The sequence below is a fragment of the Stegodyphus dumicola genome, chromosome 1 (genome assembly GCF_044657685.1).
Source record: "Stegodyphus dumicola isolate Sdum_Otavi_A_Nest chromosome 1, ASM4465768v1".
In the NCBI taxonomy this organism is placed as follows: Eukaryota; Metazoa; Arthropoda; class Arachnida; order Araneae; family Eresidae; genus Stegodyphus; species Stegodyphus dumicola.
In genome coordinates this window covers 19,361,209-19,388,720 of record NC_140768.1, presented here as the reverse complement: position 1 = coordinate 19,388,720, position 27,512 = coordinate 19,361,209, and the positions used below count along the sequence as shown (strand labels likewise).

The window sequence follows — 27,512 nt, the reverse complement described above, 5'->3', positions numbered from 1 at the left end:
AATATACACAACTTCTAGTTTCTTAAAACACTTCTATGGATATAACGTCTGTTCCTAACAACATAATCATCAGTGAAATATTTTAATAACTTGATTTTAAAATACTGGATTCAAAATGCAGAGGTTACAACTCTGTATATTTTGCTGGGGTCTAAATTGTGTTTTTTTACACAATTCTGCACTATGAATGCATATATTTGCCAGGTTTAATTACTTATGCACAAAATTAGCAATGTATTATTCTTTATATTCATACTGAATATAAATTGAATTTTCAGAATTCCCAGTGTTTCTTAAAGATTGGTTTTCTTCAAATCTATTTTGACATTTAGATATTAATAACTAAGTTAGTATATAATTACAGCAAGCATACACATTTTCCTGCATGAGCATGAATTATGCAAATTTAAGCAAACATTGATTGGAAAAATTAATAAACACAATATATGAAACCGATAAATTAACAGATGTATTCAAATTAAGATTCTGCATAATTGTTTATTATTTTACACTTTCGTCTGGATATCTATCATATGGGGATTTCAGCAATATTTTGAAATTTCAGAAAATCCCAAAATAATAAATACTGCATTGCCAAATGTAGCTGTTTTCTTATTTCTTAAACTGACTACTTACAACATTTCAGAAGCTAACTGCGAAAAACAGATATGCAAAAGGGAAAATATACAAATAAAAAATTAATCTCCTTTTATTGAGATTAATTTTTTATTTGTATAATTTTGTATATTTTCCCTTTCACCATTTTTATTTTTCGATGTTATTCTACTATAAATACCCTCTTTATTTCTATTAGTTCTGATATTATGCTATAACTCTTATACATGGTTAAAATTATTATATTATAGAGGAATTGTTTTGCTTTTATTCCAATTTATTTATTAATTTCGATGCTTTAAGTTTATTCTACTTCAATTAAAAAAAAATTTTATTCGAATTTTTAGCCTATTTATATAAATTCATTTTAGTGCATTATCTTTATCAGTAACTAAAGTAACAGTATAAACTAAGCATATATATATTCACAATTTTTTTTTAACTGGTTTGACTTTTACGACCAAAGTATTTTTCTGTCATAAGCATCTTTCCTTCGCTTTTGTTGCCCTAAATTTTATTTTCTTATCTCTGTTGATACATTTACTGCTGCCTTATGCATGGTTATATCAGTACACTTTTCTTTATCTTCTTTAATTATTTTATAAACAAATCGATATGTTTATTAAATTATAATAATATCTATAGATAGTGATCAGATTTCAAGTACTGCTTTTTTATCCACGACTACTTCACTCAGCAAACTATTTTTACATAATAATGATATGTTTAAGAAGAGTTTAAACTCAATTCACAAATTTTTCATGGCCACAGCTGCATTATCTGTTTGTTCCTGCAGCAAATCAAATGTTATACTCTCTTCGATGTTTACATTGAAAACTTGTTATCAGTCTTCCTGCCAAACAAATAAGTAAAATGCTTAAGAAAACAAGAATTAGCAACAGAAATTGAAATTGCATAAATATGCAATAGTAAAACTCAACAGAAATTGAAATTGTATAAATACGCAGTTGTAAAACCTCGAAGGTCATTTTCGCATTCATAGCTGAAGATTATGTTTGAACTCTGAAACTAAATTACTACACATTTCATTACTTTATACTAATTTCAGAGGTGCCGTTGGTCTTGATTTTCACTTTTTTTTTTTTTTTTTGGTCTGTGTCACTTTCAGATAAAAGAATATTGCCACCAAATGTTATCGCCATATATTTTTTTTAAAAAAATAGTATAGCGAATATAAAAAATAATGTATGGCAAGACAAAAACAGGATGCTGCCACCAAATGTTATCCTGATGCATTATTTTTAAAGCCATAAATACAGCAAATCTAAAAAAAAAAAGTATAACACTTGGCATTCTTTCCGGAATTCTAAAGACATTTTTAAATATTTTGCAATTTTACTGGTGAATTTGATGTGCCATAAGTGTGATGAAGTAATGTTAAATAAATAAATAAATGCAAAAAAATAATAAAAAATAAAAAACTGTAAATCATCTTTTTTACGGTTTAGTTTATTACAGCAAAGCACTGGAGAGGTATCTGCCAGAAGCATGGATGTAGTCTACCCAGACAAAGTCTGTAACGTGATTCATTTTTAGGTCTGTCAAATTAATAGAACTTAAAAATAAATAAATAAACAATAATAAAAAAAAATTGCATCTTGGTGATTCCGTTAGGATGAAAAATGAATTACAACACAGTATTTGTGAAATTACATGGAGTAAATTTTCAAAGCACTCAGATGGTTTGTATGTTTACATTCTGCAGCATCTTATTAATATTTAATAAAGCAAACACTGAAAAATGACCTCTTACTAGATTTATAATGGATACAATTAATAATATATTACTGAATATAATTTTAGTTATAATACATACTTTGTTTTATTTAACACTTTAAGGAGCTGCTAAAATTAAAACATTAACATAGCTATTAATATTTTCTGTATTTAAAATATGCTTCTAGCAGTGAATGTATGTATTACATTCACAGTAATATTCCAGTTCAAAGGAATTCCAACAATCAGCATCATCATTCCAAGGATACAGTGCTAAATCCAACTTTGCAAAGAGCTTAAGTAACTAACTACGGTAAAATAGATACCCGATTCTTCTCTTTTACATTTCAAGTTGCAATCTTTCAAACTGCGATACCACTCTCCATTACACAGATGAAGAATAATGCTTTACAGTTAACATTACGTTACATTACATATACATAATATTATATGGAAACAAACCATGCTCATTACAAACTTAAAACTAGGGAAAATTCCACATTAGATTAACGGCGGTTTTATATAAGTAACTAAGCAGAATATTTTTGCTCGTTAAAGATGGTCGATTTCTAGCAAGTTTCCGTCGTGGGGGGAACCAAAGGCTTAATTTTTTCTTAACTTTAAAAATCATAATATTCTTCTCGCGTTTCGTAAGAATGCACAACTCAGTCAATATAGAACTTCCGATGAACCTATTTCCGCTGATAATTAACCAATGTAAACAAAATACATCCGACTTACCCTTATTTCCTTCGTATCGCGGCTCGCCATCGGTTAATCCAATAGAAATATCCGAAATAAGCACACAGTATACCCACAGATAAAAACCCCTCCACCGTTGATGACACATAATCGGGGAGAGTGGAACACGACAAGCCGATACACTCTGCAGCTGCGGCCACACCAACGTCCCGCAAGAGAACAACTCGCTAGCTACGACTGCACTTCTCCATCGCTACGGCTGTTGTGGCAGCAGATAGCTGTTCTTCCCTCCACCACGTGGGAAGGCCACCCACCTCGCATCGCTACCTCCCTCCCTCCCTTCGGCATAAGTCACTCATCGGTTTCTAAGACTGGGGATGCATTCGCCGTTGATTACTTTATGGTCGTCCCCCAAACGCTTTGGGCGACATACGCTCGGCACGGATGGACAGGCTATATATATGAGTCATGCCGCGTGTTACAACAATGCGTGGTTCGGTGCTTAATTCTATGCAGGCACAGAAGTCGACCAGGGATGATGTCGATTTAAATCCCCGTCGCAAAACAGGAAACGCCAGATCAGCCATTCCCCTTATCACTCCATTATCATCACCAAAGGCTGGGTCAATTTTGGGCAGAGGCAGCAAGCCGTCGTCAAAACTGAAAGAATAAAAAACCGGGACGAGAATTGCGGAGATTTCTAATTGTACAGGATCCAAACTAACAAGTTCAGCTCATTCCTTATATCGCCGACAGAAAAAAAAAAAAAAAAAAAAAAACACTTTTCCGAAGGAGGGGTTAAGATTTAAGACAAAAAAGTTACATTGATAAATTTTTAGCCCAGAAGGGCTATTAGTCTCTAAGCAGCATTTTACGTCGAATCACTTTTCAAATTGTTGTTACCAAATATTATCGCCCTATATTATATGTATTTAAAGAAATTAAAAGTAATCTTCGGATTATGGAACTTCGCGAAAATTTGGCGACCAACCCTGCTATAGCAACTTGCTAGTTTTTTTTTTTTTTTTTTTTTTTTTTTTACGCCATTTTGTTTTCACGAAGTAAAGGCATGTTCCCCCCCCCTCAACAATCTGCTAGCCAAATTACGCTTATGCTAGAACTTTTATGGAACAAAAGTGCTTAATCATGACGAAGATTAGGTGCGAAATTGGGAGAAAGTGCAGAATCGCCCACTGCTTGCCGCGTTTTTAAGAATTGCACATACACGGTATCCATGTACACGTCGACCTATTTTCACTTAAAAAAACATCCCAGAATTGCACCAAAATGGCCCTTTCGCACACTCTTGACTTTATCCATGTACACTGCTAAAGTCCTAGCTAGTAACCTTTATCGCCTTACCAAACTACCTGTTACCATATTCCAAAGATTAGCCAAATTAAATAATGAAGAATCTGCATGAATGTATGTATGTTACTCGCAATGTGAAAAAACAACAGTATTTACAGCCATCAAATTTTGAATAACATAGTTCTCCACCGGAACATGGGACCTAGAAGCCCGAATTTCGAATTTTTTATTATCTGATTCATATTTTGTAAAACTTTAACGAATTTTTGATTAACAAACTCAACGATTTCAAAGCCAGCAATGCGGCAACACTGAACGGAATAAAATATTTTTATCTCCAGCTCGCGAGACTGTCTATCGGAAATTCTGAAAATAAGATTTTAAATATTTTTAGGCCAAAGTGGCGTTAGCCCAAATTTTCTCGAAACGGCTCTCAAAATTGTGTATGTGTGTGTAATTGCGGGGAGGAAAAAAAAAAAAAAAACTGAAAGATTTCAGATTTTTTAAAATTTAACTGTTTAATATACGGGGTCATATATAAATTATAAATATACAATAGTGCATTACTACCAAAATAAATGCATGAATTTAAAAACACACTTTATAACTGATACCAGAAATAAACAACTGCCTGCTCAAAACGTGCATAATTCCAAGTACACCTAAATAAAACACACATTACACAAAACTGCATTTCTGAAAATTTTTGTATAGAATAAAGCTTAGAATAATTTTTCAGTTATCACAGAACCCCTGTATAAAAAAGATATTATGCTTACAGCTATAAAGGTGTAGCATATCGGCAGCCGGATCAATAGTTTCGCAATCATTAGCAGCAAATTACAATTTTACTTCAGAGAATATTTTTCTATGCATTAGTTTATTTCCGTCTAACATATCTCATTTTATACATACTTTTTTACATATGATAATAATTACGTATAATATACGACACGGGAAGAAAATGCACAGAGACTTGATATTAAATTTTAACCCTATGCCAGAAAACTAAGGTAAACCTGTTTTCTTCTGCTTCTGTGCGAAATTTCCAGTCGATTAAAAACCTGATTTCAAGACGAAATCTATTCGTACATAATATGAAAACAATCTCTTCCCCCACTTTCCCGCTCCATGTGAGAAATATTTATTCATGCCATATACACGATTGTTATAAGATCTGATAGGATGGTTAGTCGTTAATTTGTGATTACCTTCCATTCTGCAGTTTATTACTACACTAAACATGTACATATAGTTTAGGAAAAATCGTCACTTCGCTCACATTCTCTCGACTCCCGATTAAAATCGTGCGCCCTCTATTGGCGGCTTTTCCACAATGTCATCTATCGACTGTTTACACGATATGTTACCAAATTTTTCTGAAGTATAAACCATTGAAAAAGTACAAAATCTTGCATTTTGAATCGTTATACCCACTGGCCTCTCAGAGAGACTACTAGGTATACCATCCAATGTTACTACGTATATGCCATCCAATGATCCCTTTAAGGATTAAAAACATTAAGTCCTCATAATTGAGGCCCGAATTCAAGACCCTAGTTTCATATCCTACGGAGAAACCTTGCAGATACTATGCTTCTGCTTCTAAACAAAAATAACATCTACCGTCACTAAATTTTTACCATAAAAAAAAAAAAAAAAAAAAAAAAAAAAAATCTGAAATGTTTCAGATTTTAAATTACGTCCAAAGGGGCGTTTTTTAACATTTTGTGTGTTACCTTTCTTTATTAAATATCATGTTCCTCGCACTTAAACCATAAGATCCAGTGCAACAGCAATATCGCAAAATAGTTTTAAAACGAGCCTATCTTTAGAATTTCCGATACAGAGACTCACGCGCTGGAGATAAAAATGTTTTTTCTGCACAACGTTGCCATTGCTCGCTTTGAAATCCTTGAGTTTGTTAATCAAAAATTCGTCAAAGTTTTAAAAAATAGGAAATCGATCATAAAACAAATTTCAAATTTCAAATTGGGTCTTCCACATGCTCATATTCGTTGGAGGATTACGTTATTCAAAATTCGATGACTCTATGTACCGTTGTTTTATCACAATACGAGAAATATACATACATTTATGCAGATTTTTCATTATTTAATTTCTTCAAATATAATGCAGGACTCTAACATTTTGTGGCAACAGTTTGAAAAGTGAACCGACATTTATGAGTCCGACGCAAAATGCCAAAACGAAACTAATAGTCCTTCGGGATTCAAATCCCTTTGGACTAAAAAAAGAGGAAATATTTTAACTTTATACGCTCGATAGTAAAAACTTTATATAAAGAGAAAAGTATTATTTAAAATACATTACAATTTAAATAATAATAATAATTTCTTTTTTAAACAAAAAAAAAAAAAAAAATCTGAACGTTTTCAGATTTTATAATATGCCCAATAAGAGGTTTTCTTAACGTTTTTACCTTCTTATATTAAATACCATGTTCTTCGCACTTAAACTACATAAAATTCAATTCAACACAGCATTTAAAAACAGCAAAATAGCCATACCTTTAGGATTTCCGATATACAGTCTTCGCGTTGGAGATAAAAATGTTTTTTTCCGTGTTGTGTTGCCATTGTTCGCTTTGAAATCGTTAAGTTTGTTAATCGAAAATTCGTTAAAGTTTTACAAAATTTTAAATAGATAATAAAACAAATTCAAAATTCGGGCTTTCAAGTGCCCACTTTTGGTTGGAGGACTACGTTATTCAAATCTGATGGCTCTAGGTACCTTTGTTTTTTCACGATGCGATAAACATTCATGTATTCATGCAGATTCTTCATTATTCAGTTTCTTTATATAAAATGCATGGCGATAATATTTTGTGGCAACAGTTTGAATAGTGAACAAACGCAGAAAGTGAAATGCCGTTTTGAGACTAATAGCGATTTGGGGTCTAACGCTCTTCTGGGGTTTAAAAAAAAAAAAAAAAAAAAAAAAAAAAGATATTTTGACGATTTCAATCTATACGTTACCAGAGAATTTTATCATTTGCATTAATTACACTTTAAAATTAAGCAAATCAGGCATAGGCGTGTTTCTCTTCCATTTGATAATCACATTTCATTTTTAGTATAGACATCGACGTACGGAGGAAGTACTCAAAAATCTTGCAACAGATAAAACTAAGATATTAATAACATTAGTTGTAAATGTTAGTAAGAAGTACAACTTGTTACCAAATGACTCGCTTTGTTAGGCTGATAAGTAACTTCCGTAATATGAATGAAAAGTGAAGGATTTTACACCTCCTCGACTGGCAACAGTTTCCAAAAGCGAACATTATCTTTCAGACTGTAAAAATAATAACAATTTTAGCTTAATTTTTCAAATCAAATTTTTCAAGTGTTGGAATATAAAAAGATGCGTTAAAAAATTTAACACTGATTTCTTTAACTAAGAGGAATATTTACCGCACATTATATAACACACAAACGAATGGTTTCGTAACACATGTTATGCACATGAGTTAACAACTACAAGTATTATATACTAACTGACGATTGGCCAGTTAAGAAAACTCCCATCACAAATATAATATACCTAAAACGACACGATTTTCTCTGAATGTGAAAACAATAACACATTATTTTTTGCGGTTAGAAACTCCGGAGAGTTTTATTATGTTTGGCTTACTTCATTACATATTTGAAGGTAAGGCCTTTAAGGGGTCAGCTTTATACCTCATGATGATAATTAAGAGTCAATTAACTTCCATCCGATTCCATTCATGATTTGCTGAACTCCGCCACGTGAGTTGACACTATCGTTCAATTATACATCTCGATTCCTGACTCTTGACATCTGAAATCACTTCAACTCATCTGGCAAATAAGAAATTGCACAGAATATAGACGTACAGATCTGTCTAAGTATAATTCATTTCACGGGGTGGGGAATCCTAGTAACAGCTTGTTTCCTACAGATCTGGGAAAATGTAGGAGACATATGGAGGCATTTTGCTTGATAGCTATCCCATGCAAATTGTGGACTGATGATATTCGATTCCCACCCCGCCCCTTACACGTGTCCTCTTGAACTGAAGCACAAATGGAGTGAGGGTGGAGTCGGGGCTGGGGGGGACTGATAAATGCATCCCTTATTGCCCCTAATAACTCACGGCGGACAGAGTACGAGGCTAATTATGGGGCCATCTATCATGGACGAATGGTTGGACAGCATAAAGGGATAGGAAGCAGTCCACTTATGAAAGTGAACGCTCTGGGTTCGGAGGAATTCACGAAGCAAGACTCTTTCCTCTCTGCACATGACCTCCGCTTTGCAATTACTACAATAGCAAGCAAAAACGTGACAAGGGACATGAAATACAATGCGCCCAGAAAACAAATACCTTCACCAGTCTGTTTAGGTCCAACATGCATTCAATGAGTAATGGATAAAGAAGAACGCCCTTGCTATTTACGAATATTCCACAAATATACACGATCATAAATAAATTTTTACCAAAGAAGACACATCTTACTGAAGGATCTCATATCATTAAGTTGGCAGAAGTATTATCCTAGTCTTTTGTTTGATGCTACAACGCAGATAACTTAGATACGTAGCATTTTCTCTCGAATGGATTTATAGGCAGGTTTTTATCACAGAGTGGTTATTATACGTATACAAGTACAGATCCTTAGAAGTCACTCACCAGACAAAGCTGTATTATATTCTACAGGTGCAAAACCTTACAAATGACTCCAAAATACTTTACGGAGACTTACCTGAAAGAGAAATAAAAAATAAATTAGATATTAATGGCAGGGAAAAAATTATTATGAAATACTAAAATGTCAATAAGTACAGAAGCTAAAGTACTAACACAAGAGGAAATTTGTACCTAAAGAAGGAGAAATACACATTTCACTACACTGCCCTGCAAAAAAACGTATACTAAACGGATAACACTCAAGTCAGGGAAAAGGGGGGGGAGTCTAATCAAGATACCCATAGCACGAAACTAAAGAACAATATCCAACATTTCAATTCCTGTTTAGCAGAAAAAGGGGATTCCAATAACAGAAATGCTTAAAAAACTAAAAGCAATACAATTTTACTTTATTTATTTATCAGAGCCCAAAGGGGAAATTTGCCCAGAAGGGCTATTAATTTCGTTTTGGCATTTTGCTTTGGTTTACTATAAACGGCGTTTTATTTTTCAAATTCTTGCCACCAAATATTAGAACTGTGCATTGTATTTCAACAAATTAAATAATGAAGAATCTGCGTGAATGTATGTATGTTTCTCGCACTGTGAAAAAACAACGGTACCTAGAGACATCCAGTCTTGAATAACGTAGTCCTCCACTCGAATATGGGCATCTCTGGAAGCCCGAATTTTGAACTTGTTTCATTACCTATTTCATATTTCGTAAAACTTTAACGAATTTTTGATTAACTTGATTTTTTGATTCAAAGGTTTCAAAGCGAGCAACGGCAACACTGTACGAAAAAAAAAAAAAAAAAAAAAAAAATCTCCAGCGCGCGCGACTGTCATCTACTGAAAATTCTAAAGATATGCTCTTTTTAAATTATTTTGTGATACTGCTGTTGAATTGAATTTTTAAGTTTTAAGTACGAAGAACATGATATTTAATAAGTAAGGGTAGCACACAACACTCTTAAAAAAAAAAAAAAAAAAAAAAAAAAACTTTGGACGTAATATAAAATCTGAAGGCCTTTTCAGATTTTTAGTCCAAAGGGATTTCAGTCCCGAAGGACTATTGCTTTCGTTTTGGCATTTTGCGTCGGACTCATAAACGTCGGTTCACTTTTCAAACTGTTGCCACCAAATGTTAGAGTCCTGCATTATATTTGAAGAAATTAAATAATGAAAAATCTGCATAAATGATTGTCTATTTTTTGCATTGCCATAAAACAATGGTACATAGAGCCATCGAATTTTGAATGACGAAATCCTACTGCGAATATGGGCATCTGAAATCCCAAATTTGGAATTTGTTTTATTATAGATTTTATATTTTGTAAAACTTTAACGAATTTTTGATTTACAAACTCAATGCCTTAAAAGCGAGAAATGGCAATGTTATATAGAAAAAAAAAATACTTTTATCTCCAGCTCGCGAGACTGTGTATATCGGAAATTCTAAAGATATGCTTAATTTAACATTATTTTGCGATATTGCTCTTGAACTGAATTTTATGGTTTAAGTGCAAAGAACATGATATTTAATAAATAAAGGTAACACTCAAAACGTTAAAAAAACGCCCCTTTGGACGTAATTTAAAATCTGAAACATTTCAAATTTTTTTTTTTTTTTTTTTTAATATTTTAAAAGTCTGAATTCTCAAAAATAACGCAGTTATTATGAAAACATATTTATCCGTATAATTTGAGACTGACATTCCTTATTTTCATCTTTCGGATACTATGCAAATTTTGCAGAAAAAAAAAAAAATTTAACGAAAATTTGGTATGTGCAAGAGTAAAAATGAATTTATATTAAAGATTATATTATACATTTATGATGCTTAAAAGAACCATAAATCAAAACTTGTCATTAAAATAATTATTAATCCAAGTTTGCTATATCATTCACGGATTCAAAATCTCGCTATACGAATATTCAAGTCGTAGTTTTTAGATACTCTATTAGATTAAATTACGACAAATCTCATACCACCCGCTGCATAAGCGCAGGGATGCCTTCGTTTAAGACCTTTCAAGGAAACAGCCTCAATTTTACGTTACAGGAGGAAAAAACCATGAATACTCTCATGCTGCCAACTCATTCGCCGCGATCTGAATCCAAGTCGAGCTACCACTTGCTCATTGGTCGTACCGCTAGACAATTAGTGAGCTTTTAACCTTTATCAATCATTGGGGTGTAGAGACATTACGTATATTTTTGGAAGCAGGAAAGATGAAAAATGAGCAATCGCCTTCGCCTGGAATCGAACCACGGACCTCTGAAATACCGACTCAGCGTGCTGACCACTACACCACGAAGGCACGCTCGGAAAGTGGGAGAAAAATATTATATACTCCTCCTTTTAAAGGGTGACTGGGGTTTTTAGGGGACACAATCGCCAAATCCTGGGTGTGGAGAATCATCATCCATCACCCTTTTAGTTCGGGCGCCACTGTAGAGACATTAGGTATATTTTTTGGAAGCGGGAAAGATGAAAAAAGAGCAATCGCCTTCGCTGGGAATGGAACCACGGACCTCTGAAATACCGGCTTAGTGTGCTGACCACTACTTCACGAAGGCACACTAGGAAAGCGGGAGAAATACCTTATATACTCCCCCTTTTAAAGGGCGACTGGGGTTTTTAGGGAAACCAATCGCCAAGTCACGGGTGTGGAGAGTCATCATCCAACACCCTTTTAATTCGGGCGCCACTGTAGAGGCATTAGATATATTTTTGGAAGACGGAGAGATGAAATATTAGCAACTGCCTTCGCCGGGAATCGAACCACGGACCTCTGAAATACCGGCTCAGTGTGCTGACCACTACACCACGAAGGCATGCTAGGAAGGCGGGAGAAATACCTTATAGGAAATTGATGGATTTATACATATACACCATACCAATTAATGTAACCTATTAAAATCCCATTATTGACAGGTTAATTGTATAGGTGGATACAGAAAGAGTTATAGTTTGTTAAACAGTTTCAAATTCACAGTATTAATGATGGTATAATAGATGACTTATAAAGCTGCTATTTACTTTTTTCCCTTTCCTTCCTCTCTCCTTGATGTTATTTTAAAATTATTTAACTTCGTTACAGCTTCAATATAAAAATTGACATTAAAAAGTCTTTCGCTGGATTTTTCAATTTTTTTTTCATACATTTATATATTGTTTTAACTTTTTTTTTTTTTTTTTTTTTTTTTATGTTATGTTAAAGTGTTATTATCCGCGGAAATTGGAGAATATTGCCACTGCGCATTACCTACGGTCTTCAGTTTATTTCCTACGTGGGTGAACTTTTTGTTTCCCCCGGGTGGTGTCAGTTACTGTTTACAAACTTACATGTTTAACAAACTGCACTGTAGCTCTGATCGAATGGGAATTCAGCAATGTATCTTTGAGCTTGGTTTTAAATCCCAAAACAGACATAGATATTTATAAATGTATAACATCTTTGCGGCAAGAAGGTACTTATAATACCGTCCGGCCAAAGGTTCCATTGGGAAGTGGATAGTAGGAAAAGACGGGTCAATTACTTTTCCATCCATCTTCCGAGGCGTTTTCTGTCAAAATTAAATGGAACTGGGCAAAAACAAACTATCAACATAAAATTTTCAAGGATAAAGATATTTAGCACAAAATTTACATTTTAAACTTTTTATCGATATAAGACAGCAAAGTTAAGATCTACGGATCAGCTCCGATCAATACAATCATAGATATAACTTACTAAAGTAATTTTACCTACTTAAAAATTAAGGAAACGAAAATTAATTTATCGATGAAAATTAATTTATTCAAAAATGATCGCACCCTAGTTTTATAATTAAACAGCACTAATTATTTTAAAACATTATTTACAGCGCATTCTAATTATTTTAAAACATTATTTACAGCGCAACAGTTATTGAGCTGTATGAAAGAAACACTTGATAACGCTTGAACCATTGGCAAGATTTCAGTTAAAACTTGGCGGTTGGATGAAAGGCATGTTAGAAATTTGTTTGAGCATGCTCACTTGTATTGTTGCTGTTAATTTTTCGTTGAAAATACCAAAATATAACATTTTTGGGAGTACATTCATCGTCAAGGTTTACTATTCGAACAATACAGCCCGACTGAAGATCAAAGGAAATTTTCAACCGAGTACAACTTGGTAGACAACTGGTCCAAGTGTTATCACAATCAAAAATCCGATTAAAAATGTTCGAGAGAACTGGTAGTGTTTGTGATGACAGTGTGGCAATGGTGGTCGTCGAGCAAGTGTGATAACACCTGAAAATATTCTGAAAACACAGGCTGTGTTTCCAAACAGCCCAAGGATATCAATCACACAATCCTCATAACAGGTCGGAATCAACCGGAAGACTTGGTGACAAATTGTTGTTCAAGACCTTCAGCTCTCTTCGTACAAAATTCAAACTGATCAGCCACTGAGAGCCATTGTCACTGAAAAGCATCTGTGTTCCGCCAACACTATTGTCGATATGGCTGACAAACAAGAATTTCATGTGAATATCGTTTGGTTTAGCGGCGAAGCCCACTTTCACTTGGATAGGTACGTCAATAAGCAGAACTGCTGCATTTGGGGGACTGAAAACCACCATTTTGCCATCCAGAAGTCCATCCACACCAAACGGGTAACTGTATGGTGTGCAGTCGCAGAATAATCGGTGCGATATTCAATACAGACACAGTGAGTGCTGAACGTTATGTCAAAAATTTTAGAAAATGATGCCACACCTCTTATCCTAAGTGACCGAGATTTACAAAAAAAGTGGTTCATGAGGGATAGAGCAAGAACCCATCGGACCGAAAGTATGTTTGAAGTCCTGGAACAGCACTTTGAAGAACGCTTTCTGGCTTGGATGTACGCAGAGACCAATGGAATGGGAATCGCTTGGCCGCCATATTCTCCTGTTCTCACGTGACCAATTTTGGGGGGAGGGGGCAATATTAAATAAAATTTACGCAAATAACCCCGAAACTATCGCTGAGTTCAAAAAGCCATTCAGGAGGTCATCAAAAGAATAGCTGTCTCGACATTTCAGCGAGTTTTGCAGAATTTTGCTCTTCGTCTGAGGCACGTCATAGCCATTGCTGGGAAGCATATCGAACATGTCATAAACTAAATCCGAATATATGCAGTTACTTTTCAAATTTGAATAAAATTTTTGAATTCAGTAGTTTTTGAAAACATGATTTTTTTATTTCATATAACTCAATTATTGTCACCTTATACGAGCATCTTTAGTGAACAGATTGCTTATATAGGCTACCATTTTCCCGTCTTTCACATCAATGAATAAAATATTGTACATTTATAAGTTAAATATATATTACTACTCGTTTTATTGCTGATCATATCAAAGCTCTATAAACTTTTTTATATGAAACATACCCCTGCTACACCGAAAGCAAGGTAAAAAAATACTACGGATAATACAAAGTAAGTACTCGAAGAATTTTTTGTCTAGAAATTTAAGGGGGGAGGTATGAAACTAAACTGAAATTAATTTGAACTAGCTTTTATTCATTCATTTAATTTCAACACTTAACGTCACCTACAATTCTGACTTTCGATATCTGTAAATGTTAAATACGACGATAAATTCCACAATTTACTAATCTTGGAACATTTATGTCTCTACTTATGGAACTGATATGCGTTTAATATTTAGAAAAACTAACTCTAACCAAGAGAAAACTTATTGAGTTGCTTTCTTTACGTCATTCTTCAAAGACTCAATCAAAATCCTCAATCTGCAGTACGTATATTTATAAATAAGAACTCAACCTTACGCTTAGCGCTGAGTTCTTATTTTAGAATATACATTTACCTTAGTTAGTAGGTCATAATCTTAAAGCTACGAACTAATTCTAGCATGAAACCAGCTAAAATTATTAACAATAACTCCACATTTATAAAAATTAAAACAAAAACATGCCACGCTATCAGGACCACAAAAGCTTCCTTCACATGGTGGTTTTAAAATCAAAAGTGATCTAAGCCGAGCTTCGTTGTTAGGCAACCAGACCTTGCTACGTTAAAACTGGCTTAAGGATTTTGCCTAAATGTTCCAACTTTTCAACTTTATGCAACTTGGCATAAAATCCGGCCAATCACAGCGAAGCAAACGTCGGTCGATGGTTTCACTGAGTCAACTACATATTTACGCAAGTGCAACTCTCCCTTGCGTGATTGGCTACGGCTTTAACGCTTTTTAACATGTGTGAATGGACTTAATGACTTTTATGCTTTTAACTACTATGCTTTATGACGACAAAACCATCGTCTGAACGAAGCTTTAGGTCACAAAGTCACGGTCTACGGCATTACATTTCGGGGGACCTAAATTCCTTCTGCGAATACATGTGTAACATGTATACCAGCCAGTTACCCTTTATAAAGTTTTCCACGAAGACATCCCAATCTTAGGGAGATAAACCCTCGGGTTCTTTGCCATAGTTAAATAAAGCAAACCAAACCAAATATCCCGCGAATACTCGTAAGTCAAGCATACAAACACTGAAATTATGTGAAGATATCTCTGGAAGGACGCGGTTTCGGTCTTTGATTGCTTAAATTGGGCCCATAAAGTCGTGCTAGATCACACCCCGTCATAAAAAGGAATTCTACGACTCTTACTACATTAGCACCCAATTAAATGTGACTCATTTTAAGTGCACCACAGATTCCGAGTCTCCAGTAACAGAGATACAAAATGCTACCTGCATTAGAGTTCCTTTAAGTGGTCTTGCGTTAAGAATTTCAAAAACAATTTTAAACGAAAGCTTCACCTTATCAACAAAAGAAGCATTTCCAAAGATTAAGTCCCGATATATGGGAACTTAATGGATTTTAGGGGCAGCGAACACGGTTATCTTGGGGTGGGAGTGGAGATAAGACGTGTGGTTGGTTGGTCGACAGGCCTAAAACTGAATTGTTTTCGTTGAAAAGTGACTCCGGGGATAGGAATTTCTAAACAAAGCAAGTGCGGAGATACCACTATCGGACAATTAAGACAGACGGGAATAGATCAAGAGAGTAACAACGTGTCCTAACTCGCCTATTACTTATTTTCGAAAGTAAAACGTGAAAATAACATGGAATGCGCCACTGGCTTGTGATTCAATCAATTACTTTAGAAACATACTTGAGCTTTCAAGGCTTTTTCATGAATTTATTTGTTGTTCACATTCTTGCTGCTATATTCATTCCTATGTCCGAGGAGAGAAATTCAGTGGCCACGTTTTCATCTTTAAGACTATTATTTTATTGTTGTTAACTGAAATTTTTCAGATTTTAAATTACGACTAAAGGGGCGTTTTTTTAACGTTTTGAGTGTTACCTTTATTTATTAAATATCATGTTCTTTGCACTTAAACCACAAAATTCAGTTCAAGAGCAATATCGCAAAAAAATGTTAAATTAAGCATATCTTTAGAATTTCCGATATACACAGTCTCGCGAGCTGGAGATAAAAGTTTTTTTTTTTTTTTTTTTTTTAATATATATATATATATATATATATATAACGTTGCCATTTCTCGCTTTTCAAGCATTGAGTTTGTAAATCAAAAATTCGTTAAAGTTTTACAAAATAGGAAATCGATCATAAAACAAATTTCAAATTTGGTCTTCCACATGCTCATATTCGTTGGAGGATTACGTTATTCAAAATTCGATGACTCTATGTACCGTTATTTTATGACAATGTGAGAAATATACGTACATTTACGCAGATTTTCATTATTTAATTTCTTCAAATATAATGCAGGACTCTAACATTTTGTGGCAACAGTTTGAAAAGTGAACCGACGTTTATGAGTCCGACGCAAAATGCCAAAACGAAAGCAATAGTCCTTCGGGACTGAAATCCCTTTGGACTAAAGACTTGCATTTTATAAATTTCAGATGACAATCTAACACATCACAGGTGATTTCACCATTAAATAAATGAAAAAAATATATCCATTGTCCAAACCAATAAAAGTGCATTTTTATTGTTAAATTAAATTAGAACTCTAGGAGACTAGCCGCCCAGACGGTATAGTGGTTAGGGGATTCTACTGCGGTACCAAAGGCCCGAGTTCGAATCCCAAAGAAGGCATGGATATTTGTAAATGTACAGTATCCGTGCGGCAAGGGGGCATCACTCTAAATATGCGGCAAGTCGAAAGTCCTCTCGACAGCTTGATGGTAGGGAAAAACAGGTGGGAGACCCTCGGAACTTTCCCCCCCCCCGAGCTAATCTCTCCATCAAAATTGGGGGCAGAACTAGCGAAGTCGTATTGTACCCTGTACGGTGCTCAAGACTCTTGACAACGACAGGCTCAATCTTGCACGCTTTGCCTGGATGAATTTCGTAGGCTTGTTCTGATGTTACTTTCAGACAAGTGAGATAAGTCACAGCACAACACTAGGAAAATATAACGTAGCTGTCTGAGTAAAGTTAAATACTATATTGTATATATCACAATTTTTGTTGCAGAATGTTATCAACAAACAATATACTTTTTAAATGATTCACTCGTTACGCAAATTTGCAAATGCATATACGGATGATATATGAAACACTTTCAGGGCTCAGCAAATGGTAACAAGTTCTGATCTTTATTTGTTGCGCACAAAAACCGCTTTCGAGGTATTAAAAAGAAACTGCAAAGAAAAAGCCCCTAATAGCCATCATTCTGAGGAAGAGGAATCCTAATTAAATCAATTAACTGTTTTATAAAACGTTTTTTTAAATGAATAACCATGTATCCTATTTTGGACAACCATCCCCCCCCCCCCAAAAAAAAGTAGCATTTCCAAAACGGTGAAGGAACCAGGATCCAAACGATTCCTAATCAAAAGCGCCATTCATATGCACATGCGGAATGAAGATGGTAATTAAAAGGGCAGCAACACTTTTTATTACTTCCGATATTGCTAACTCTTTCGGTGCCCCCCTTTTTTTGTCTTACGCGCGGTTTTAGAAAGTTGCCGTAGGGCAATAATGTGGCAAGCATAAAAAAAAAAAAAAAAAAAAAAAAAAACCCATTACATATTTATTATGCTTTATTTATTCATATATAAATATTGTGCTTTTCAGTGCTTAAAAGCAACCCAGGAGAAGTTAAACATGTGAAAAATTATTTAATTTTAAAATCAATAATTAAAAGAAAAGAAAATCTGAAAGGTTTCAGATTTTAAATTACGTCTAAAAGAGCTTTTTTTTATATATATTTTTGTTAACTTTATTTATTAAACATCATGTTCTTCGCACTTAAACCATAAAATTCAGTTCAAGAGCAATGTGGGAAAATAATTTTAAACTGAGCATTCTTTAAAATTTCTGATACAGAGTCTCGCACGCTGGAGATAAAAATGTTTTTTCTGTACAACGTTGCCATTGCTCGCTTTGAAATCCTTGAGTTTTTTAATCAAAAATTCGTTAAAGTTTTACAAAATAGGAAATCGATAATAAAATACATTCCAAATTTCAAATTTGGTCTTCCACAAGCCCATATTCGTAGGAGGATTACGTCATTCAAAATTCGATGGCTCTATGTACCGTTGTTTTATCACAATGCGAGAAACATACATACATTGATGCAGATTCTTCATTATTTATTTTTTTCAAATATAATACAGGGCGATAATATTTAGTGGCAACAGTTTGAAAACGGAAACGGACATTCAGAGTGATTTACATCGACAAAACATTTCAGAAGTAACTAAGGTTGAAACGTAATCAAAGACAAATAAATTACGCACTTTATGAGACGTGAAATAATCAGATTTATAAAACTGTGGTTAGTGCACATACTGTTGTTCCTTCTATTGGCAGTATACTGTGGGCCCCACACAACGTCACTTTTCAGAACATGTCGTCATTTTTAAGGATTAAATTAAGGTCTAGGAGAAATTACGAAAATTAACACGAACGTCGGAAAGTAGATCCATGGATTTTAATTATCAAAAATATTTGTGTTTTAAAGAATGGAAACTAAAGATGTGTCTCAAGGCAGATAGAAAGAAGGTTTGGAAGAGGAGAACAAAAATTCTCAAAATGCTATCGAAAATATATACAGAGGTTGCTTAGAGCAGTGTTTTCAAACTGGAGGCCTTCGATTTATTACCAGAGTTATGTGGAATCCACTTTATTTAAGACAATCATTGTGTAGAATACGATTTCTTGCAAAATGTTGGTAAGAAGTCCAGATAAAACCATTTTAAAAATGTTTAATGTAATGCTTTATTCAGGAACGCATTTTCTAAATATCGAAGTTAAAGATCTTATGAATCGTTGCTTGACAACAACATCTATTTGTATCAGATGCAAATTTATCGGAATAAAAATAACACATACTCAAACTGTATAATAAACTATACACAAACCCACTTACTCGTGGTTATATTTAAGCTACTATAAATTTTTACTAATATTTAAAAATATTGAATAGTTGAATGAACTTATTGTTGTTTCACGAACAAGCCATAACTATCTGTCTCAAGCTAGAAAAAAGAGGAATGGCAAAATGACAACTATTGTGATAAATGTTGGTCAAACTTCCCTGAAAGAAAAGAACCAAATAGACCTGAGAACAACAATACCAGAGACTCTGCACGTTCCAATCAGATGTCATCGTCTTGAGTTAGTGATAAAAAAGGATCTTTCTTCTCCACGATAACGTCCGCCCACTCGCGGCCGGCCAGTTCGATTCGGGGACTCTTGCGAAATTTCCATTAGGAGATTCAGGATAGTTACGACTGGCGCCAATGTGAGTTTCTCTTCTTCCGATCTCTTTAAAGAATAACAGGTGGTCAGAGATTTTCCGAGCGATGAAGATGTCAAAATGCGCAGGACAGAAAATCTCAGTGTTCAAAGATTACACTTTACGAAATGGCAATGGAATAACTTATCCCACGCTTATAGAAATGTCGTCACGATGGCTGTGTGGCATAAAACACAGCTACTGCATGTTCTGTTTAATTGTATTTTCCTGCTAATGTAATAGTTCTTATAAACTTACTTCTTTGACACAATTTTGTAAAAGATTCACAGAAATGGATTCTGCACTGAAAAGAACATTTACATTTATACTTGATGAATTTCGCAAAGAACTATGAGTTTAAATGTTACGGGGGGGGGAGAAGATTTGAAAGAATTACTTTAAGTTGAGAGTTGAGTTGAGTTGAGTTGAGAGCAGAATCTGGACACCCGTGCGGCTTACTAAGACTATTCGGGTCTAGTCCAGGTTCCGCAACTATCCGGGGCAACACCTCATGGGGCTTATAAGGGCATACATTGGTCCTGTATACATGCTTATATAGTTCATAACATATGCTTATAGTTACATAGTTCATAATATATGCTTATATAGTTACATAGTTCATAGTACATGCTTATATACAAGTAGTTCATAATACATAGATCTTTCATAATACTTGCTTACATAGTTCATACATATACATGCTTACATAGTACATAGTGGCTTACATAGTTCATACTTGCTTACATAGTTCGTAATATATTGAGCCTGTTACATAATACATACATCGTTCGTAATAATTTTCATTGGTCATAGTACATACATGTTTCATAATATATACAGTGGGCCGTAATACATACATGTTTCATAATATATACAATAAAAATAAAAATAAATAAAATAATAAAAAAAAGATAGAAGAGAGAGAGAGAAGAGAGATTGACAGGAACTACTCCACACTGCACAAATCTGTTCCCAATTCCTCCAGTTTCTGCATTATCTTGCATATTTTGATGCTTATGCAAGATAGAAAACATCAAATAGCAAGATCAAAATATCAGCATCAAATATGCAAGATCAAAATATGCAAGAACTTTAAGTTGAGAGAAAAAAGTGCTCTGACGAACACACCACTTCAACACAAGATGTTGACAGCAGCAAAAATTAAATATACAGAAAAAAATTCTGTTAGCCTTTTATTTTTTCTTCCAGGCGAACGCCAGCAAAGAACCAAGAACAGTAAACCAAAGAAAGGCAAAATGTAAGAACGCCTATAATCAAGCACCTGGCGTACAATACGTAAATAATCACTCTACATTAAAGAAAGAGGCAACCTTTCCTTCATGAGGATTTGCTTCAGCAACTTTCGTTGATATTCACCACGTCTGCGACATGAGGATACAGAACAAATGTTTAGAACTAGACAGAAGAATATCCCAAGTGGGCGTGTCGCTCCCATTAAGCTTTATTTTCCATTATTCATTTACTTTTCATTTTTAAAGAGCGACATCCTTTACGCGAATGAGTATTATTAAACCCAAAGTCTATTGTAAAATCCTGGTATCCAAAGATTTACAATCCCGTCCGCCTTTTACAACAATAATGACACTAAGAACTTCCACCAGAGAAGGGTCCTCCGACACCACACACAAGAAAATTCTTCTACCCCTCATTCCAAAATGCGTGTGATGATGGAGGGATTTAAGAAGAAGGAAAGGTCAGACAGAATTCCGCGGCCAGTCAAAATCGGAGCAAAACTTTTCAAGAAACGTCCAGACAAAAGCAGATTTGAGAACGGAAAAGGGCAACGAAGAAGCGCGGAAAAAGGTTTTGATTGAAAACGTTCAAGAAAGATAAAAAAACATTCCGCACAATATTTTAGACAAAGAATTACTGGTCGGAGGGCCTTTCTACTTCTTTGAACTGAAAAAGAAGGCTCCCCGTTGAGTGGCTCAATCACTTTTCTTTTCAACAAGAACAATACATAAGGATTACGGAGTAATTTACAAATTTTAAGCTGAATATTTCGACCGCGACGTAAATCCATTTAGACATATTCAACAGAGAAACTTCTTCTTCTAAGTGCCCCTTTAACCTTGTAAAGGGTCTTCAGCCCCTAAGATTAAGAAGAAAATTGAAGCAGTTAGCTAGCATCTGTGCGGTCTACATGGGGGGGGGGGGGGGGGGAAATCTGCACGACTTCATCTTGAAAATCGAGCAAATATTTCTTCATGGTGGATGAAGATAGAGCACATCAGTGATATTTGCAATAGGTTTTATGCAATACTTTAAGATTATATGCTACTTTTTCTTTCTTCCTTCCTCTTTCTTTCCTCCCCCCCCATTTAAATCTAGATTTCTTTTTTGCCGTATCATTTTATAACATTTTTATCAATTCAAAGGGCTGGGCTTTTAATTTCAAAATGGCATTTTGCGTCGATTCACTTTTCAAAGTGTTCCCACCAAATATTACCGAGACGTATTATATTTAAAGAAACTAAATAAATGAAGAATATGCATGAATGTTTCTCGCACTGTGAAGAAACAGCGGTACCATCACATTTTTAAAAAACGTACTCCTCCAACCGACCATGGGCCCCTGGAAGCCCGAAATTTGAATTTCGAATTTGTTTTATTTATCTATTTAAAATTTCGTGAAACTTTAACGAATTTTTGATTAACCAACTAAAAGATTTCAAAAGCCAGCAATGGCAACACTGTACGGGAAAAAAACATTTTTATCTCCAGCGTGCGAGAATGTGTATCGGAAATTCTAAAGATATGCAATTTTTAAATATTTGACATTGCTGTTGAATTGAATTTTATGTGTTTTAAGTGCGAAGAACAGGATAGTTAATCAATAAAGATAACACACAAAACGTTAAATACGTTAATAAATATAAAATCTGAAAGCATTCAGATTTCTTTTTATTTAATTTTTTTTAATATTAAAGTTGAATGAGTTAAAGGAAAAAAAATTAAAGCTGCAATCTGAAAACTTCAAATTACTGTGTAACAGATAGACGAGTTTACCGTTACGAATTAAAATATAGAAAAATTTTTAAAAACTTATTATTAAAAAGAATCTGCTTTTGGTACGCTGCTTTCCATTTAATAACTGAAACAATACGAAAAGCTGCTATGAAAAGCATGCTAGTTTAAGAATTAGTTTCCCTAAAATTAAAAAATGTACAGAAGACTATTTTCTGGTTTCCCAACCTATTTTTTTAGTCCCAAGGGGCTTTGTCTTTGAAGGACTATTTTTGTTTTGTGATTTTGCGTTGATTCACTAAAAATGCCCGTTTTACTTTTCAAACTGTTGCCACCAAATGTTAGAGTCCTGCATTATATTTGAAGAAATTAAATAATGGAAAATCTGCATAAATGTATGTCTATTTCTCGCATTGTGATAAAACAACGGTACATAGAGCCATCGAATTTTGAATAACGTAATCCTTTTACGAATATGGGCATGTGGAAGACCCAATTTGAAATTTGGAATTAGTTTTATTATCGATTTCATATTTTGTAAAACTTTAACGAATTTTTGATTAACAAACTCAAGAATTTCAAAAGAGAACCATGGCAACACCGTACCGAAAAAACATTTTTTATCTTCAGCGCGTGAGCCTCTGTATTGGAAATTCTAAAGATATGCTCAATTTAAAACTATTTTGCGATGTTGCTCTTGAACTGCATTTTATGGCTTAAGCGCGAAGAACGTGATATTTAATAAATAAAGGTAACAAACAAAATGTTACGCAATGTTAAAAAAAAACGCCCCTTTGGACGTAATTTAAAAACTAAAACCTTTCAGATTTTTTTTATGTCTACATTTTCTTGTTTTATTTATTTCTATCATAACCATCAAATAAACATTATTCATTTATTTAATTATTATTTATTATAACGTAATCCTTTTGATTTTTTCTTTTCTTCTATTTCAACAACTTTACCAAAACACATCACGATCAGTATTCTTTAGTCTTAGCTTTTAACTTAAAAAATATTATAGTTTTCATATTTAGTCCTTTCTATTTCAAATCATGGCACGCTAGTGTTTACAAGCTTATGTAAACTATTACAATATTCTCAAAACTTTCGAATATTTTGATCTGCTGGCTCATTTTAACCGGTTGCTACCAACGTATATTTTGAAGTTCATATCCGTTACCGAAAACACTCCTTTAACAGCAATCACATGGTGTTAAAAAATAAGCGCAGATTCTGACAAATTCGCGTGCTAAGAAATTTCACAAACAGCTAACCAAAAAACAGAAATCTCGAATTCGCTCAACGTTTAAAATAAAAACGCCGACAGGGATTAAATCGTGACGTTCATCTTCAAACGTCTGAAGGTACCGCCCTATCCTCCATTCTTCCGAAACCAATTGGAGTTCTAGAAATAAACATCTGTAAATGACGAGACAACAGTTATAAGAAACTTCTGATATTCCAAAATTCTGTCTCCACCTCCTCTAAGAGCGAAAGGGAGCAGCGCAAAACACCTGTTCTGAGATGTTAGGGACGGGTATCATTGAAATGATTAATTAGGCAAAAATAAAAGAGAGAATTCCGTTGTTTCGTCTTCGAAATCTCGTGCCGAAACAGAAAATTACAGATGCGGGAGCAGCACACGGGGGAGGGGTGACAAAAAAAAAAAAGAGGGATTCTACAGCTTTTACAACAGATTCCTGGTTACAGGAACGGGAATGGGAGTGAGCGAGAGTGACATCATAGGGCGAGATAATAACCAGTTTCTGTTTTTCCTCCATACTCAAAACTACTACTCTAGATTTTTCTTCTCTTTTTCTTTTACCGAAGGGGCTGTTAACATCTCAATGTAAAAATGGTGCACCGTTTGCGATTCCAAAAAATATTTACTTTCATAAACAATGGGAGTCGGTGAACAGCCAGCAGGGAAAAAAAAAGGGAAAAAACTAAGTTGATGACTGATTACAAACTTTGGGAGTACATTTCCCGACGAGAAAGAACTACAAGGTCAGGTAATACTTGTTTCGATGAGGAATGAAACCGACTTAATAGCACAACGATTACCACAGGCTACTTTGAGCAAACAATTACTTACGGTTTCGCTATCAAATTACTCCCAATTTCTGAAAATCATTCTTGAACAGGGGTGAGCTTTTGCTTCTGTAAATAAATACGGTAGCTCTATTACCACAGAAAAATGCAGGCTAGCTATGTATCACACAGAGAAGGGAAAAAAAAAAAAAAAACACTAGTCGCTTGGCAGAGTACTCATCTATGTAATGATCATGGTTTCCAGATTAAATTTTTGATTTAAAAACCTAACATCCTAATAAAAAAGCTATGACAAAAGCAAAACAAATTTAGATGTACATTCCCTAGTATGATGTCAAAAGCTCTAGATCTGGTAATTACTGTCATCTCCTCTGAAATGAAGGGAATCATAAATCAAGTCATGTATATAGTTTATTTATTTATTTATTAGTCCAAAGGGACTTGAGTCCCGAAGGACTATTACTTTCGTTTTGGCATTTTGCGTCGGACGGATAAATGTCGGTTCACTTTTCAAACTGTTGCCACAAAATGTTAGAGTCCTGCATTATATTTGAAGAAATTAAATAATGAAAATCTGCGTAAATGTACGTATATTTCTCACATTGTCATAAAATAACGGTACATAGAGTCATCGAATTTTGAATAACGTAATCCTCCAACGAATATGAGCATGTGGAAGACCAAATTTGAAATATGAAATTTGTTTTATGATCGATTTCCTATTTTTTAAAACTTTGACGAATTTTTGATTAACAAACTCAAGGATTTCAAAGCGAGCAATGGCAACGTTGTGCAGAAAAAACATTTTTATCTCCAGCGCGTGAGTCTCTGTATCGGAAATTCTAAAGATAGGCTCGTTTTAAAACTATTTTGCGATATTGCTGTTGCACTGGATCTTATGGTTTAAGTGCGAGGAACATGATATTTAATAAAGAAAGGTAACACACAAAATGTTAAAAAACGCCCCTTTGGACGTAATTTAAAATCTGAAACATTTCAGATTTTTTTTTTTTTTTTAATAGTTTTTTAAGATATAACGGAATCCTTAAAACCAACACTACAGGAAAATAGTTGGACCTGAATTCTCCAATCACCACCAAGAAAGACCAGAATCTATACTATTAAAATATGTACGCGTCTGTCTGTTTATTTGTTAGTTTGTTTGTGGCATCATCTCCTCCAGAATATCCGGGAGTTGAGTTTCGAGGGAGGATTCTAAAAATTCGCGGATTCCAAAAACTCGCGGAAAGACATTTCAACCATTCTTATCTTCGTACGACTGTAATCAGCCAAGATATTAATTAAAAACTCTACAAAACTAATTAAAAACTAGTGAACTAAACTAAGTTTAATTCGGTTAACGAGAACTGAGAGATTTAAAAACGCAAAACAGCACATTTTCTTAAGAAAACAGAAGCTTCTGTCATAACGCTTTATTTTAGCATACCCAATACTTACCTCACTCCCTTAACGCCCAGAGAAAAAAAAAAAAAAAAAAAAAAAAAAAACAATACACGGAACAAAATGTGAATAACAAGCGAAGATTGAAAATTTCGAGTCAAAAGGTATTGTCTTCAGAAATAAAACATTACAAAATAAATGATGTGGAGAAAAAACGGAAATACTAGACACATAAATTTCACGGTTAAACAATGTGCAAACAACGCAAACCGCAAATTAGGGAGAATAATGGAGGGATTGTTTCCAGCTCATAACCCTCAACAATGAAAGACGCCGCAAAATAACTTTAACCGCAACATGTTGGAAACGATTCCTTAAAACGTTGCATAAGGCTTAGAATCCAGAATCCAATCTTGTTAACTACTAGGATTACACTCACCGTAACCGCCACAGTTTCACTTAAATAAAAATGCCTAAATTAGCCGAAGCTTGTTTTGTCCTCCCCCCTTTTTTTAAAGAAACCAAAAATATAAATTCAGTTTAATATTGCAAAGCTATATAATATTTAGAATTTTGGGTGCTTAGAGATAAAAAATTTTGTTGACACAAGAGCTTTCACTATACCCTTATACCAGTTATTCCCAAACTGAAATAGGTCCACTAGCGGCCGAGCGGTAAAGTCACTGAGCATTGGTAGTTTGGCTCAGGGTTCGAAAAGGGCTGCTGGCTGCATGGGCGTTTTCGTGACAAAATAACACTTTGTAGTACGTACAGGATTTGGCGTAGTCCACTATTAAAGACGAAGTACGCTTCAAACTGTTGCCATCAAATACTATAGCCTAGCCTTTATTATCCTTAAAGGTATTAAATAATGAAGCATCTGCAAATATGTATGTATCCTTGCATTGTGAAGTTAACGGTACCTACAGATATTGAATTTTGAATAGCATTGTCTTCCTCCCCAGCATGGGCACCTGGAATCCCAAATTGTGAACTTCGAATTTTATATTTCCTATTTTCTGAAACTTTTATAATTTTCTAATTAGTGAATTCAATGATTTGAAAACGAGCAGTGGCATCACTGGACGAAATAAAATATTTTTTATCGTGAGACTATCTTGTCTGTCGGAAATTCTAAAGGTACGTTGTTTTTAAATATTTTATGATTTCGCTCTTGAATAGAATTTTATGCTGCTGAAATGCGAAGAACGTGATATTTAATCAATAGAGTTGACACAAATCCGTTAATA

General features: G+C 34.2%; 1 protein-coding gene across 5 annotated transcripts in view; it reads right to left on the bottom strand.

Annotated features, from left to right (window-relative positions):
• Eph (Eph receptor tyrosine kinase) overlaps nucleotides 1–27,512 on the bottom strand; it is a 479,031-nt gene that overhangs the window by 117,708 nt on the left and 333,811 nt on the right. For 2 of the 5 annotated variants that reach the window (XM_035354221.2, XM_035354225.2), the window contains exon 1: nucleotides 3,094–3,321. The exons of 1 other annotated variant lie outside the window; for it this stretch is intronic. In XM_035354221.2, the coding sequence (XP_035210112.2) occupies nucleotides 3,094–3,202 (109 nt within the window). In that variant the 5' untranslated portion in view covers nucleotides 3,203–3,321. Of the gene's footprint in view, nucleotides 1–3,093; nucleotides 3,322–27,512 lie in introns of those variants that run through there. 2 more of the 5 variants (XM_035354220.2, XM_035354223.2) reach the window with 1 other exon arrangement.